General features: G+C 47.1%; 1 protein-coding gene across 6 annotated transcripts in view; it reads left to right on the plus strand.

Moving 5' to 3' along the window:
- Positions 1-14,986, plus strand: part of MYO19 (myosin XIX) — a 32,009-nt gene that overhangs the window by 3,162 nt on the left and 13,861 nt on the right. For 2 of the 6 annotated variants that reach the window (XM_030294864.2, XM_030294868.2), the window contains exons 4-13: positions 2,982-3,120; positions 3,575-3,723; positions 5,477-5,590; positions 9,685-9,817; positions 10,494-10,563; positions 11,118-11,220; positions 11,864-11,960; positions 12,102-12,178; positions 13,835-13,982; positions 14,344-14,515. In XM_030294864.2, the coding sequence (XP_030150724.1) occupies positions 2,982-3,120; positions 3,575-3,723; positions 5,477-5,590; positions 9,685-9,817; positions 10,494-10,563; positions 11,118-11,220; positions 11,864-11,960; positions 12,102-12,178; positions 13,835-13,982; positions 14,344-14,515 (1,202 nt within the window). Of the gene's footprint in view, positions 1-2,969; positions 3,121-3,574; positions 3,724-5,476; positions 5,591-9,667; positions 9,818-10,493; positions 10,564-11,117; positions 11,221-11,863; positions 11,961-12,101; positions 12,179-13,834; positions 13,983-14,343; positions 14,516-14,986 lie in introns of those variants that run through there. The other 4 variants (XM_030294866.2, XM_032591140.1, XM_030294865.1 and 1 more) reach the window with 4 other exon arrangements.

Below are 14,986 nucleotides of genomic sequence, written 5' to 3' on the forward strand. Positions count from 1 at the left end.
AGGCAAGCCTCAAGGGAGCCCTAATAGACACTACTACTTGATCATCTTCCAGACTTTTGTGTCATGAAATGGGCTTGAGACTGCAGAGAAGTCGGTGAGACAGTTGTCTGCTCTGGGCTTTTTCTGTTTGTTTTTAACTTTTATTTTTTTTTCTTATTAAGAAAGTAGTAATGGGGTGCCTGGGTAGCTCAGTTGGTTAAGCGTCCAGCTCTTGATTTTGGCTCAGCTCATGATCTCACAGTTTGTGGGATTAAGTCCCAGGTTGGGCTCTGTGTTGACAGCATTGGGATTCTCTATCCCTCTCTCTCTGCCCCTCCCCAGCTCTCGAGCATACTCTCTCTTTCTTTTTTTTTTTTTTTTTTTAAATTTTTTTTTTCAACGTTTATTTATTTTTGGGACAGAGAGAGACAGAGCATGAACGGGGGAGGGGCAGAGAGAGAGGGAGACACAGAATTGGAAACAGGCTCCAGGCTCTGAGCCATCAGCCCAGAGCCCGATGCGGGGCTCGAACTCACGGACCGTGAGATCGTGACCTGGCTGAAGTCGGACGCTCAACCGACTGCGCCACCCAGGCGCCCCCATACTCTCTCTTTCAAAATATATAAACATTTTTGTTTTTTTTTTAAAGCAGTAATGTTCATCACAACCATACTAGCAAGCTGCTCTGTGTTGAGCCCTTGCTATGTAGTGGATAGTATGCTAAGCATCTTACATGTATAATCTTGTTTAGTCCTCAAACAAGTTACAATGTTATATGTACAGTGCTACTGTATCCCCATTTTGGAGATAAGGCTCAGAGAGGTTAAGTGACTTATTCAAGGTCACATTCACTATAAGCGGTGTAGAAAATATAAGCAAAAAGAACATTAAATTTTAATTGGGGTGGCTGGGTGGCTCAGTTGGTTAAGTGTCCAACTTCTGATTTCGGCTCAGGTCGTAATCTCATAGTTCATGGGTTCAAGCCCCGCATTGGGCTTCATTTCGCACTGACAGCGCAGAGCCTGCTTGGGAGTCTCTCTGTGCCCCTTCCCCACTCATGCATGCATGTGCTCTTGCTCTCTCGCTCTCTAAATAAACCTTAAGATTACCCATAATTTTACTACCCAGAGATAACATTTTAGAAAATATCCTGTATTTTTTCCCTAAATGTATATATTTAAAACATCTGAAGCTATCATACTTTTTTGTAACCTATTTTACTTCATTGTAAGGATTTACTATAAATTGTCTACCATTTGGTCATTTGGGTTGTTTTCAGTTTGCTTTACAATTACAAATAGCTGAATATATACTGAATCTTCTTATGGCCTTTACATAGGATCGTTTTCTAAAAGCAGAATTGCAGGCTTAAGAGGCATGTGTAGTTTTTAGGCCTTGACATATTATTGCCTAATTAAAGAAGAGCTGCTTTTAAAAGAATAATAATAGCTAACTTTTGGGGCATATGCCAGGTGCCTTCTCTAAATCTTGATGTGCTTATTAGTGTCTGAGGTAGGTGCTACCACCATTCCCATTTTACAGATGAGGAAAATTGAGGGACAGAGAGATTAAGGAACTTACATAACATTGTACAACTAGGCAGTGGTAGAATCTGGATTCAGATCCAGGCAATCTAGCTTTCAGGTCCAGGCTCTTGACCGTTATACTTAGCTACTTCCTTGGTTGGATCAGAGCTGATCATAAATGATGGCTCAGATTGTGATTTTTACCCGTCTAGAACAGAGGGATTTGCATGGATCCAGCCATGCTCTGACCTCAGCATTTATCCTGGAGGCCAAGAGCCTACTTTGTGGATTATGGTGGGCCCAAATTCAGAAAACAGGCAATATCTTTGGAAGGAAACTTGTTGCTGGGCCTCTCAGATGACACTTGCCACCTTGGCTAGAGGGGGTTGAACTTTTAATGTTCACTAATCTCATTGGAAACCTACACAGGTCATATCATGTACTCCTTTCTCCAAAAGCAGATTTCAGCCAGGTGCTACTACCTTATATTCTCCACCCCATCTTTCCTGCAGTCTTCAGAGAGATAGGAGGAGAAATGGGACCATGAGAGGAAAATGGAAAGAGAAAACATGTGGAAAGTGTAGGCATAAAGGATGAGCAAGGGTGAAGGAGAAAGGGCCTTTTCCTCTTGGTACCTATTCTTAACCTCATCCAACTTCCAAGCCAGTCTCCCTCTCAAAAAGACCTAGGGCAGAGGAAACTAATTAAATAGCCAGGCTAAATTTAAGCCCCAAGAGCCAGGTGATGAAGGTGTGGGGCTACCTCACAGCTGATTTTTTATCACAAGCTAAATGGTCTCTTTCAAAAAAGGCCCAAACCATGATTCTTTTTTTGTGTGTCCCCCTACAGTAGCCCCCAACCTTGGGCCCCACCCCTGCCAGGCCTAGTAAGGCTGGTAGCTGGCCAGCCTGAAAGCTGGAGCTCATCCAGAGGAGAGGGGATAGAATTTATTCATTTATTGAGTACACACTATGTGCCAGGCACTAAATGCTTTGTGTATCTCTTCTTTTTTTAAATTATTATTATTTTTAGAGAGAGTGTGCAAGCTGGGGAAAGGGGCAGAGGGAGAGAGAATCCTAAGCAGGCTCCACGCTGTCAGCGCAGATCCCAACACACAATCCTGGGATCATGACCTGAGGCAAAATTAAGAGTTGGACGCTCAACTGACTGAGCCACCCAGGTGCCCTTATCTCTTCCTTTTTTTCTGTCCAGTAGCCCTGTGAGTGAAGTGGTTTTATTTTCTTTTATTTACAAATGAAGAAGCTGTGGCTCAGTGAAGTTAAGTAGCTTACCCAGGTTCATAGGCTTAGTAAGTGGGAGACCTGAAATATGAACCCCAGCCAGCCTATGTTATTAGCGTCTGAGGTAGTAGAACTAGAAGCCTGTTCTCTTGCTGCTATATAGGCCCCTACCCCTACATTGCTGCCAGCTGGTCTCAGTCCCAGCTTTCATGGCCCTCTTCTCATGGCCTCTCAGGTTAATGGCCACAGGTCAGGCTCTGATGCCCAAGGAGGAAAATCCCTCAGAGAAGACCTACAGGAGTTCCTGGGCGGGGAGGCCCTGTTGCACGAGCTGGATGACCTCACCAAGGTGAATCCTGTGACGCTGGAGACAGGTATGGGCCTCCCTGTCCTTAAGAGTGCCATCTCTAAGGGGTGCCTGGTTGACTCAGTCAGTGGAGCATATGACTCTTGATGTCAAGCCCCATGTTGGGCGTAGAGATTACTTAAAAATAAAATCTTAAAAAAAAAAAAAGTGCCCTCTCCAAGAGGGTGGAGATGTGATGTGGGGATTCAGCCAGCTTCCCCTGGTCAGAACAAGGCAGACAGGACTCCTGACCTGGAGCCAAATGGGCTGCTCCAGACCTCTGTCTGGCAGCTGCACCCAGGCTCCCCAGGGCAGACTTTGCTCTGGATTTGGGTCTCATCTTAATTAGATCTTGGACCTATTCATCAGGGAGCTGCTGGAATCTAAAGGCACTTGGCTAATTGCAAAGGTAGCGCTGTTAGGCTAGTGTTTGTCTATGTTTGTATTTGAGCCACAGTTTGCTAAAGGTGCCTCTGCTTCAGTCCTGAGGTGTTTGCAGGCTCGGTACGCAGCGGACATGTTCTACACCAGTGCTGGCTGCACCTTGGTGGCTCTGAACCCCTTCAAGCCTGTCCCTCAGCTCTACTCACCAGCACTGATGAGAGAGTACCATGCTGCTCCTCAGCCCCAGGTAAGCCTCAGCCACTTCCTGGGCCTCAGGGCTCTGCCATGTCCCCCTGGGCCTCCTTATAGCATCTTCATCGTTATCCACCTATTCACCAGCCATGCAGTAGTTCAGAGTCTGCTGGTGCCATGGCCCTGCCCACCAGGAGATTGAATTTTGGACACATGACAGTAGGTGCAAAGTGGGAGATAAATACTTGTTTAACTGAGTTTGGAACCTAAAATAAGAGTATGGGATAATAGATTTTTGTCTTATGTGTGACTTTATTAATAGGAAAGAATTTACAAAGGTATATTTGTGTATTTAATAAACCACATTTTTGAAAAGAAGAAAATTACATGTGATTAGGACTGCCCTAGAAAACTCTGCATGTGTTCCTCTTCGCTGAGAAAAATGAGAGGAGTAAATGCTGATGGGATGGAGGTGGTACAGGCAGGGAATTTGCTAGTTGGTGTTTAAGTGCATGATGTGTTCAGGGAGAGGCAAGAGCAAATGTGCTGGCAGGAGGGCTGCTGTCAAGGAGAGAAGTAGTAGATGAGATGGGAGATGAGATAAGAAGGGTCTGAAGCAGGCAGAGTGAATCTACAGTGCTTTGTCCCCAGGGACTGACTAGAGCTGGAGGAGTTAGGTTCAGGAAAGTAAAACAGGATATAGGGAGAACAGTTGGAAGCTTTTAACAGTTCAGGCAAGAGGTGGCAGGGGCAGGTGCAGAGGGATGGCACTGACACCATCCAGAATGGTGCCTTTTCCCTTCAGGAAGCTGTGGGTAGGTGGTAATTGCTAGGCGGGCAGTGGTGGGCTGGCTAGGCATCATGCAGATGGCATCGCCCTCCTGAAGCTCGTGTGTGGTTAAGTGTCCAAGTGTCCAAGTGTGGTTAAGTGGACTCCTTGGGAAGTCTGCTCTGAGAGCCCATATCTCACTGACTGACTCCTTCTTCAAAGGCAAAAGCCATGTCATGGTTACCTATTTCCCCAGTGCCTGGTGTAATGCCCAGCACATTGAGGATAATTAAATACCTGTTGATGGAAAGAACAGTGGCCTTGGAATTTAAATCACATGGTTGTATTTACTTGCTGAGAGACCTTGGAAAGGTTATTTAGCCCCTCCAAACCTCAGATTTCTCATTTATACAATAGGATTAGCTATGTAACTAATGCACAGATTTTTTAAAAAAATTTTTAATGCTTTTTTTCTTTTTGAGAGAGAGAGAGACAGAGAGAGAGAGAGAGAGATGAGTGCGAGCAGGGGAGGGGCAGAGAAAGAGGGATACCCAGAATCCGAAGCAGGCTTCAGACTGAGCTGACAGCACAGGGCATGACGTGAGGCTGGAGCCCATGAATTGCAGGCTCGTGACCTGAGCTGGGGTTGGATGCTTAACCGACTGAGCCATCCAGGTGCCCCTAATGCATAGATTTTTTAGGCAGTAACTTGTAGGAAAATTCTTTGCATGCTACAAAGTACAATAACATAAAATAATAAATAGCAGAAAAAGACTATTAAGATAAGATGGGAGGACAGAGTGTTAAGGTCATAGACTGGTCAAGGCCAGCACTGCTTCCAGTCTGAGAGAAGATGGGTAATTATAGCCAGCATAGGGGTCCCATAGTTTGGTCTAACACTGTTACAGCCAGGAAGTTTTTCTAGAGGAAGCCTCCTTGTACTGCTGTTGGCAGCCTCCCCATTTCAGCCATCATTGGATCAGCCACTATTTGGAGACAGTCATTCCCTCATGTGACCTTTTACTCCTTGATGTTCTAGAAACTGAGGCCTCACATCTTTGCTGTGGGTGAACAGACCTATAGGAATGTCCAGAGCCTGATCGAACCAGTCAACCAGTCTATCATTGTCAGCGGAGAGAGTGGTGCTGGAAAGGTAAGGAGGGCCTCTTTCCCACCCTCTCAATTTCGTGACTGGTGGGGGTGGTAGAAAGGAAGGAGTGGAGTTGTTTGCTGCCTAGTCCAGATAGGCAGATAGTCTGGCTCAAACAGAAAGTCACTGTGCAGCGGTGGGCAAGCACTGGGCAGGAAGTCAGGAGACAGGGTTCTAGTCCAGGCTCTTCCATGTAACCCTGGGTAAGATACTTTCTTTCTCAGTCTTCCTTTTCTTATCAAATGTCTCAGCCCTTGGGGTTCCTGGGTGTTTCAGTTGGTTACGCATCTGATTTCGGCTCAGGTTATGATCTCATGATTCGTGGGTCCAAGCCCCATGTTGGGCTCTGTGCTAATAGCTCAGAACCTGGAACCTGCTTCAGATTCTGTCTCTCTCTCTCTCTCTCTCTCTCTCTCTCTCTCTCTCTCTGCCCCTCACCTGCTGGCACTCTGTCTCTCTCTCAAAAATAAATGTTAAAAAAAAATTACAAAACAAAAAAAAAAGTCTCAGCTCTGGGGCACCTGGGTGGCTCAGTTGGTTAAGCATCTGCCTTCGGCTCAGGTCATGATCTCATGGTTTGTGAGTTCAAGCCCCACATTGGGCTCTCTGCTGTCCACACAGTGCCTGCTTTGGATTCTCTGTACCCCTCTCTCTCTGCCTCTCTCTCTCTCTCAAAAATAAATAAAACTTCAAAAATGTTAAAAACAAAAAAAAGGTCTCCTCTCTGACACCATTGGAAACAGAGGTCAGCTATTGGGATTCCAGAATAGTGGTTAAGAGCACATTAGAAAGGAATTTAACTTCTGCAAACCTCAGTTCTTTCACTTGTAAAATGATAAGGACAGGAGGACCAACACCTAACTCCTGGGACTCCAATGACAGTTAAATGAACAAGTGCACATCGGCACTTGGTGGCATGTTTGGCACATGGCAGAACTCCTCTAAAGTAGCTGGGGTGACTTGTGGGAAAGGGTTTATTGGAGGAGCCCACTTGCATCCTCGGGTCCCCCATGATGGCAAGGGCAGTGCATCAGGCCAGTTGTGGCGAAGGACAGAAGCATTTGATATGATCAACTGGCCCCCTAGGTGGCAGAACCACAAATGAGACAGAATGTTGCACAGGGATGGTTAAGGAGTTGCACAGCTGGTCAGAGAAGGCCAATGGGCCAGGCCTCACCACCTTCTTGCCAAGCCTCACCTAGCCACCCCACCCTTTCCACAATGCTTTTACCCTCACAAGAGATTCTTTTTTTTTTTTTTTGTTTATTTTTGAGAGACAAAGCATGAACGGGGGTGGGGCAGAGAGGGAAAGAGAATTCATGCTGTCAGTACAGAGCCCAACACAGGGCTTGATCCCATGAACTGTGAGATCATGACCTGAGCTGAAATCAAGTTGGATGCTTAACCAACTGAGCCACCCAAGCATCCCCACAAAGAATTCTTTAGAACATAAACTGCTTCTGCCTATACTCACATATGAGAGAATTGCTGAGTACTGAGTACCTGGCAGCTTCTAGGCCGTGGGCTAGCCACTGAAGAGTGGCAGGGGGAGGAAAGAGATGGAAAATGCAAAATATAGCTTTTAGAGGGCTCAGTCCACTGGGAAAGATAGGCAAGGAAACAGGTGAAGACAGTAAGCTGCAGGGAAGGCAGCTTGGACTTGGATGTGGAGAGGATCTTTAAGAGCTCCATCAAGGTAGCCAGTACAATAGCTCATACCCAGCTCCTAGAGAAAGCTCATTGTCCTCCAGAGCAATTGTGGGGCGCTGAGGCTGTACCTGGCCTGAAACCCATGCAACCAAAGTACTGTAGCCCTTTATTGAGCAGCCACTATGTTCATGTGCTGGGTCTGTATGTTTTTTTTCATTTATTTTTAATAAGTAGTAGCATAGTTACATAGTTCAAAAATCAAGTGTACTGCAAGGCTTACAAAGAAAAATAGCAACCCCACCCCATATCTCTCAAGACTATTCCCTCTCTCCAGAGGCAACTACTTTCACATCTTCTAGCAGTTTATTTGGGTGTTTGCATCTGTATTTCTAAACAATATGCTTATATTGTTAATTTTTCAGTTTTTGACCTTATCTGTTCACTTCCTACTATGATTAAGGTGCCTGGGTGGTTCAGTCGGTTAAGTATCCAACTTTGGCTTGGGTCATGATCTCATGGTTTGTGGGATCGAGCCCCACATTGGGCTCTGTGCTGACAGCCTGGAGCCCGCTTCGGATTCTGTGTCTCCCTCTGTCTCTGCCCCTCCCCTATTTATACACTCTCTCTCTCTCAAAAATAAATAAACATGAAAAGAATTAAAAAAAAAAAAAAGACTTAGCCCTATTTCTCTGCCCCCAAATACATAAGTAATTATGTCATGATTTTATTTTTAATGTTTATTTATGTTTGAGAGAGACAGAGACAGAGACTGTGTGTGAGCAGGGGAGGGGCAGAGAGAGACGGAGACAGAATCTGAAGCAGGCTCCAGGCTCTGAGCTGTCAGCACAGAGCCCGATGCGGGGCTCAACCCAGGAACCATGAGATCACCACCTGAGCCAAAGTTGGATGCTCAACCGACTGAGCCACCCAGGCGCCTCTCATGATTTTTAATTAATATGCAGTATTACAGCCATGTATGTATTGTTCACAGCAGAACCGTATAATATACTATCCTTTCTTATATAATTTTTACTTTCCCTCTACTTAATGATTGCCCTTTTTTTTTCACTTGTTTAGTTTCTGTATACCTATTATTATTACTAAACTTGTCACCAAAGCTGGACTCACCTGATGGCAAGTATATCAGGTTTTTTTTTTTTTTTTTTTTTTTTTTTTTTGTCATGGGGGTATTCTTTTGGAGCTCCCAGATCTCCTGCTCCGACCTGGACTGGTGGGAGGCCTGGACTGCCAAGGGCTGTTGCCATGCAATTACTACCTGGGAACTTCTCTGCCTCGCTCTGGGGATTCCCCAGTTGCCCTCTGTCCTATGACAAACCCCCTTGCTGGAACCCATGGCTTTCAACTTCTTTAACAGCCTTGTTTTTATGGAGCACATTCTTCAGTAGCTTCCTGAAAAAAGTGTGTGGAGGGCAAATTTTTGAGTTGCAGATCTGAAAATATTTATTTTGCCTCAAACTTGATATGTTGGCTGGATTATATAATTCCAGGTTGGAAATCATTTTCTTTCCAAATTTATAAGGTTTTTTTCTTCTATATTTTTTGAGTGTTGTGATAGAGAGTCCCAGTCCATAATGGTGATTTGTTTTTTCTTTCTAAAAGCCTTTAGAATCTTCGTTTTTATCCATAGGTGTTAAAAACTCAGTCTTTATCTTGGTATGGTTTTTGTTTTTTGTTTTTTGTTTTTCATTTATTGTGCTGGATATTTTGTGTGGGTCTTTTTAACCTGAAAACTCATGTTCTTTTCTTTGGGGAAATTTGTATTATGCTAATAATTTAATAATTTCCTCCTTCTGTTTTTTCTTTCTTTAACTTCTCTGTTAGTAGGAAGTTTGAGTAATTGTTTAATAGTCTTATTTTTCTCACTTACTCTTCCATCTCTTAATATTTTGTTCTACCTTCTGGGAGCTATTCTCTACCTTACAGTTCATTTGAATTTTGCAATTGTGTTGAAAAAAGGTTAATTCTAACAGTTCTTTTTTTTTTTAAATACCTTTTTTGTTTGTTTATTTTTGAGAGAGAGAGCTCACACTAGCGCAAGTGGGGGAGGGGCAGTGAGAGAGGGCGACAGAATCTGAAGCAAGCTCCAGGCTCTGAGCTGTCAGTACAGAGCCGAATGCAGGACTCGAACTCATGAGCTATGAGATATGACCTGAGCCGAAGTCAGACGTTTAACTGACTGAGCCACCCAGGTGCCTCTTCCTTCATTTCTTAAAGGTGTCCTCTGGAACTAGAAGCAGCAGAAGTGAGCAACCCTCCCATTTCACAGATGGGTGAAGTGCCTTGTCCAAGGACATAGTTAAATTCACTATTCCCCCATTTGGTCAGCAACATGTCTGGTGGAGAAGAGGGCTCTAGTGGGCACCATATCCTGAGGTCTGGTGGGAGGGAACATGGACTCGTCTCCCACAGGGTTGTTTCTGCTGCAGACATGGACATCCCGCTGCCTGATGAAGTTCTACGCTGTGGTGGCTGCCTCACCCACATCTTTGGAGAGTCACAAAATTGCAGAGAGAATTGAACAGCGCATCTTAAACTCCAACCCTGTCATGGAAGCTTTTGGTGAGCTTGGTGTCCTGTGCATAGTACCTCGGTTCCATTTCTTCTGGGATTTGCCATCTCCCAGGGAGAGGGGTAGTGCTTTGAGGGGAGAGTGTATCACTCACTGCCTTGGACCCTCAACCTCCTTCCAGGTACCCTTGGCCTCCTTCCACTAGAGTCATCCTCTCCTCTAGCCTAGGTAGATGTAACAGTATGCTGGAGAGGACTTTGTGGCTCTCCTAGTTCAAATCCTGTTCTTACATACAGTTTCCTGATGCTTCAGGGAAGAAGGGGACTTGTCTAAGAATGCTCATCAGTTATTGTCCATGTTGGGACTCGAGCCTAGATGTGTCAGGCTGGGCCTACAGCTGCCCAGATGTAGGGTGGAGATAGGTTTGTTGTACCTAGATGTTACCTAACTCAGTAGTGACAGCTTGTTGATTTTGGTCCTTTCCCTTCAAAGAAGACAGTCCCCGACCACTGAGATTTGCTCATTCTAGTTCATTGCTAGGAAGTTCTAACTCTCCTGAAACACACTTGCTGAAGCCCGAGTGCCCATTCTCTAGTCCAGTCCCCTGTGACCTGGAAACCCACAAAGGGGCCTTCAGGTGACTTGCAGGTAGAGATGGCCCCCACCTTGGCCCATGAGGACCCTATAAACGCGGGGGAGTGTTATAAACATAGGTGTGATCTGTAGGGAATGCGTGCACACTGAGGAATAACAACAGCAGTCGCTTTGGGAAGTTCATCCAGCTACAGCTGAACAGGTAATGGCTGCTGCCACTCTGGCTGATGGGAGGACTGGGGTGGGGAGTTTGCAAGTGACGGGGGCAGTCTCCAGCCTGGGCTACCCTTATGGGCAGAACCCTGCTCCTCTTGGCATGTAATGTTTGTGGGCTAAATGAGCCTGAGGGTGATCTTTGAACCTAGAGACTTCTAGCTACTCCAGCCTCAGGGACCCAGAGGCAGTATTCTTGTCATGGCCTGTGAGTTCCTCCCGGCTTCACCCTTGCTCGGGGGCTTTGAGTTAAACTACCACCTTTCTGGACTACACCCCTACACTTGAAACTGGGGCTTCTGTTCTTGGTTTGGGATGGGACAAAATGACATATAGAGGGCTTGGTCCTGTCCACTGAGCTGGTCGCAGGGGAAAGTTCCAGAACAGCTAAGGACCTGCTGAGTGGTCCTTGTCCTCAACACCCACTTTAAGTGAAAGAGCTTTGGGGGGAGTGGCTAGATTGCATTCTGGGACAAGATAGTACCTAATAAATGGCTATGGAATGAACAGACCACTAATGGGCTCTGGCCTGCTTGTGCCCAGTGCCCAGCAGATGACTGGAGCTGCAGTCCAGACGTACCTCCTAGAGAAAACTCGAGTGACCTGCCAGGCCTCCAGTGAGAGGAACTTCCACATCTTCTACCAGGTTTGTGTCAGGCTGGGCCCACAGCTGCCCAGATGTAGAATGGAGATGGGTCTGAGTGTCCAAACCCTCCCCTCCACCCCCACTATGCTCCAGGCCTGCCTCATTACCTGGCTTTCAGTGATGCCACCCCTTATTCCTGGAAGTTTTATGCAACACTTCTGCCTCATGTTGGACCTCCACTCCCAGGATGGTTTTGACATGGAGATGCATTTGCTTTCTCTGTCAGACCAAAAGGTCCTTGAGACTGGGACTGTGTCACCCTCACCAAACTGAGGACTCCTAGAATGGCAACTGTTTCCAACAGAATGAGGGCTTCCCTAGAACTGTGTCTGATGTGTCTTCCATCAGACTGGGGGTTCCCTAGAACATGGATAGTACATCTCCCTGCTCTCAGATGGGGACTGGGGGCTCTCTAGACAGGAGTGCTTTCCTCATCAGACCACAGGCCTCAGCAGGCTTTTTTGCATCAGAGATATTTAGAATATTTACTGCGGCTTTTGCCCCTGGGCCTGCCCTGGGTTCTGTGCCCTGACGTCTCAGCCTTGTAATGTCGAAGCATTTCTCCTCATCACAACCCCAGGCTTATGCAGGCCTGGTCTTCCTCACACCCCCACCTCAGCCACCCTCCCACCCCTCCCCACAGATCTGTAAAGGAGCCAGCGTGGATGAGAGGCTCCAGTGGCACCTCCCCGAGGGAGCATCCTTCTCTTGGCTACCTAACCCAGAGAGGACCTTGGAAGGTAGGGGGAGTCTTGCCTAGCACCCTGGGCTAGCCCATCAGTACCCACTCACATTCTGCATAGGGCCTGCCTTCTTCACTCCTTGAAGCCCCTGTTGACCTCGGGTGCTGACACTGGGCTGTGATTTGGATTCTTTTTCAGAGGATTGTTTCCAGGTGACCAGAGAGGCCATGCTTCATTTGGGCATTGACATCCCCACTCAGAACAACATCTTTCAGGTGAGAAGAAAAGGCATACCTCTTACGTTTGGTAGATGTGATGGATGGGCAGCCCCTTTCATAGGCCCTTCTCTGAACTCTGAGGATCTAGGACTTTAGGCCCCACTGTGTAATTTCTAAGGAGTCAACTATCCTCTGTGCACCTGAGCCTGGACAGGGAGTCAGGGTGGACAGAGCATAGAGGACAGTGATGAAGTGCACAGTACTGTATTATAAAATCTAGCACAGTGGCCCGGGGGACAGGACGAGGTGCCTGGGTCAGTTATCACTGCAGTGACCAAATAGAGAAGTGATGCCACCACATGTTCATCCAGTGTATTCAGATTTTAAAATCATCCTCATACCTCTTAGTTATTTGTTTTTTTTTTAACAGTCCTGTGTATATGGAGATTTTTCCCATTTTGTGCTTGAGAAAACTAGAGAGGTAAAGTAACCTCCCCAAGGTCAGACATCACCATAGGGCAGTTTGTACCAGGTGTAGTAATTCTGACTTCTGCTTTCTTTCCCTCCTCTTGGATGGAGTGCTGACCCATGTGACCTGGGCGCCTCTCATCCCACTAGTGGCCTCTCTTCTCCCTTCTGTCTTTGCTAACTGGGCTCACTACCTCCCTCTGCCATCTTGGGGGATACATAGGATAGGCTGGCAGCAGATACAGAGAAACCCCTGCAGGGAGATGGCAGTACAGTGGAAACTGACCTCTACCTCTGGATTGGGGCTGCTGAGGCAGGGAGGGGATCATGGCCAGTATGGGCACCATCAGGTTTGGCCACAGGGACAGCACATGGGAACAAGCCCAGGACAAGTGGACAACACCAGGGGTCTGGACAGGAGTGTTGGCTTAACAGTATCATGACCCTCTACCCATTGGGCACAGCAGTCTTCTTCCAAGGTAGATTGTGGCCTGAAAGCTGGTATCATGTGGAGATACCCTGCCTGGGACCAGACAGGGATGGTAGGAGAGGCTCTGCTCTCCCCATAAGGGTCTAAGGGTTCCCCAGCTGCTGGACATATGAGTCTCCTCTCTATAGCCCCTGGAGACTCATCCTTATGGCATGTGTACAGGCAAGGGAGCACCCACTATTAGGAGACCAAGATCACAGATCCTATCCTGAACTGTGCTGTCAGCTGCCTAGCAGTGCTGAGAAAGGACCAAAGGGAACCAGGGCCAAACCCCCACCAGCCACACAGAAAGAGCCTGGTCCACAAGTAACAGGAGTGGTGTTCTCACAGTTTGCTCCTGGAGGAGGGGAGGCACAAGGACAGACAGTGGGTGACATAGGAGCCCACTGGCTGCCCTGGGAGACATCTGAAGTCAGACTACATGGATTCTCATCCTGCCTTTCTCTTTTACCACGTCTGTTGCCTATAGGCTTGTGATTTAAAGATTTTATTTTTTTAAGTAATCTCTACACTCACCGTGGGGCTTGAATTTACAACCCCAAGATTAAGAGGCACATGCTCCACTGAGCCAGCCAGAAATCCCTATAGGTTTGTAATTTAACATTTCCCTGTGTCATTTCTGTCATGGGCATCAATTGGGAGTTTCTGTTACTATTTTGTTCTCATGATTATATTCATCAGGAGAGGGGCCTCTCCCAGGCTAGGCTTCAGCCCTTGAGAAGGTGCTCCTGTCATGTCGTCTCCTGTCTGCTCAGGTCCTGGCTGGACTGCTGCATCTCGGAAACATCTGGTTTGCTGACTCTAAGGATGAAGCCCAGTCCTGCCAGCTGATGGACGATGCCAAGTGTGAGAACAAGGATGGGGGTCTGTGTATCAGCTTTGGTCACACACCCAGGGAGCAGGGTATGCCCTGTCTGGAAAAGGGCCAACACTGGTGGGACCTGGTGGGAGGCCAGAGGGTGAAATTTGGAATGTGAGGATGCCCTTGATGAAACCATGGAAGTTACTACTTACCCCATCTCTGGTGAGGCAAACAGCATCATCTCTGTTTTACAGGTGAGAAAACAAGAGAGGGTTTATAAAGTGATTTGCCCCACATATGGCAGTGTGGACCGGGACATATAAGTCCTGGGTTCAAGTCCAGTCTCTGCTTTGGGCAAGTGTCCTCATGCACCAGAACCTAGGTTTATTCTGTCCAGTTGGGTGACTTCACAGTGTCTTGTAAAGAGGCCTTTTTGGATGGAGGGTGATTTGTCCCTCTCAGGCTCTATCAGGACATCAGCCTCACTGCTGCAGCTTCCAGAAGACCCACTGCTGGAGACACTGCAGATTAGAACCATCAGGGCAGGCAGGCAGCAGCAGGTATTCCAGAAGCCCTGCTCCCGAGCCGAGTGTGACACTCGCAGAGACTGTCTGGCTAAACTAGTCTACGCACGGTAAGCACTCTGGGCCCTGCCCTCCTTCCAAGTTCTCCCCCTCTCTGGAGTTGGATCAGACACCATCATGCAATAGGCCCAGGCCCATGGTGAGGGCTTCCAGATAAAGCATATGAATGGACAGCAGGGAACGAATGGCTTCTGGGTTTTCCCCGGGCATGGCCTTTGACCTTAATTCCAGAGTACTCTGCATGGGGAAGTTGCCACATTCTGGGCTAGATTCAGCTCATTAATAAAGTATAGGAGCCTGCCCTGCCCTTGGCCATGGGTGAGGAAAGCCTGCTTAGGTCTTCATGGGCACATCAGGCCTCCAAGCTGATCTGGGGTTCTCAGAGTTCCAGGTTTAGACCTATGGGTGAATAGGGTCCTCAATCTCCACGTGACCTTATACTTCATCTCTTCATGTTACCTGGGGAAATTGATAGATGGTAGGGCCAGTAGTGTGGCCCACAGTCTCAGACAACACAGTGT

Source organism: Lynx canadensis, chromosome E1, assembly GCF_007474595.2.
Source record: "Lynx canadensis isolate LIC74 chromosome E1, mLynCan4.pri.v2, whole genome shotgun sequence".
Classification (NCBI taxonomy): Eukaryota; Metazoa; Chordata; class Mammalia; order Carnivora; family Felidae; genus Lynx; species Lynx canadensis.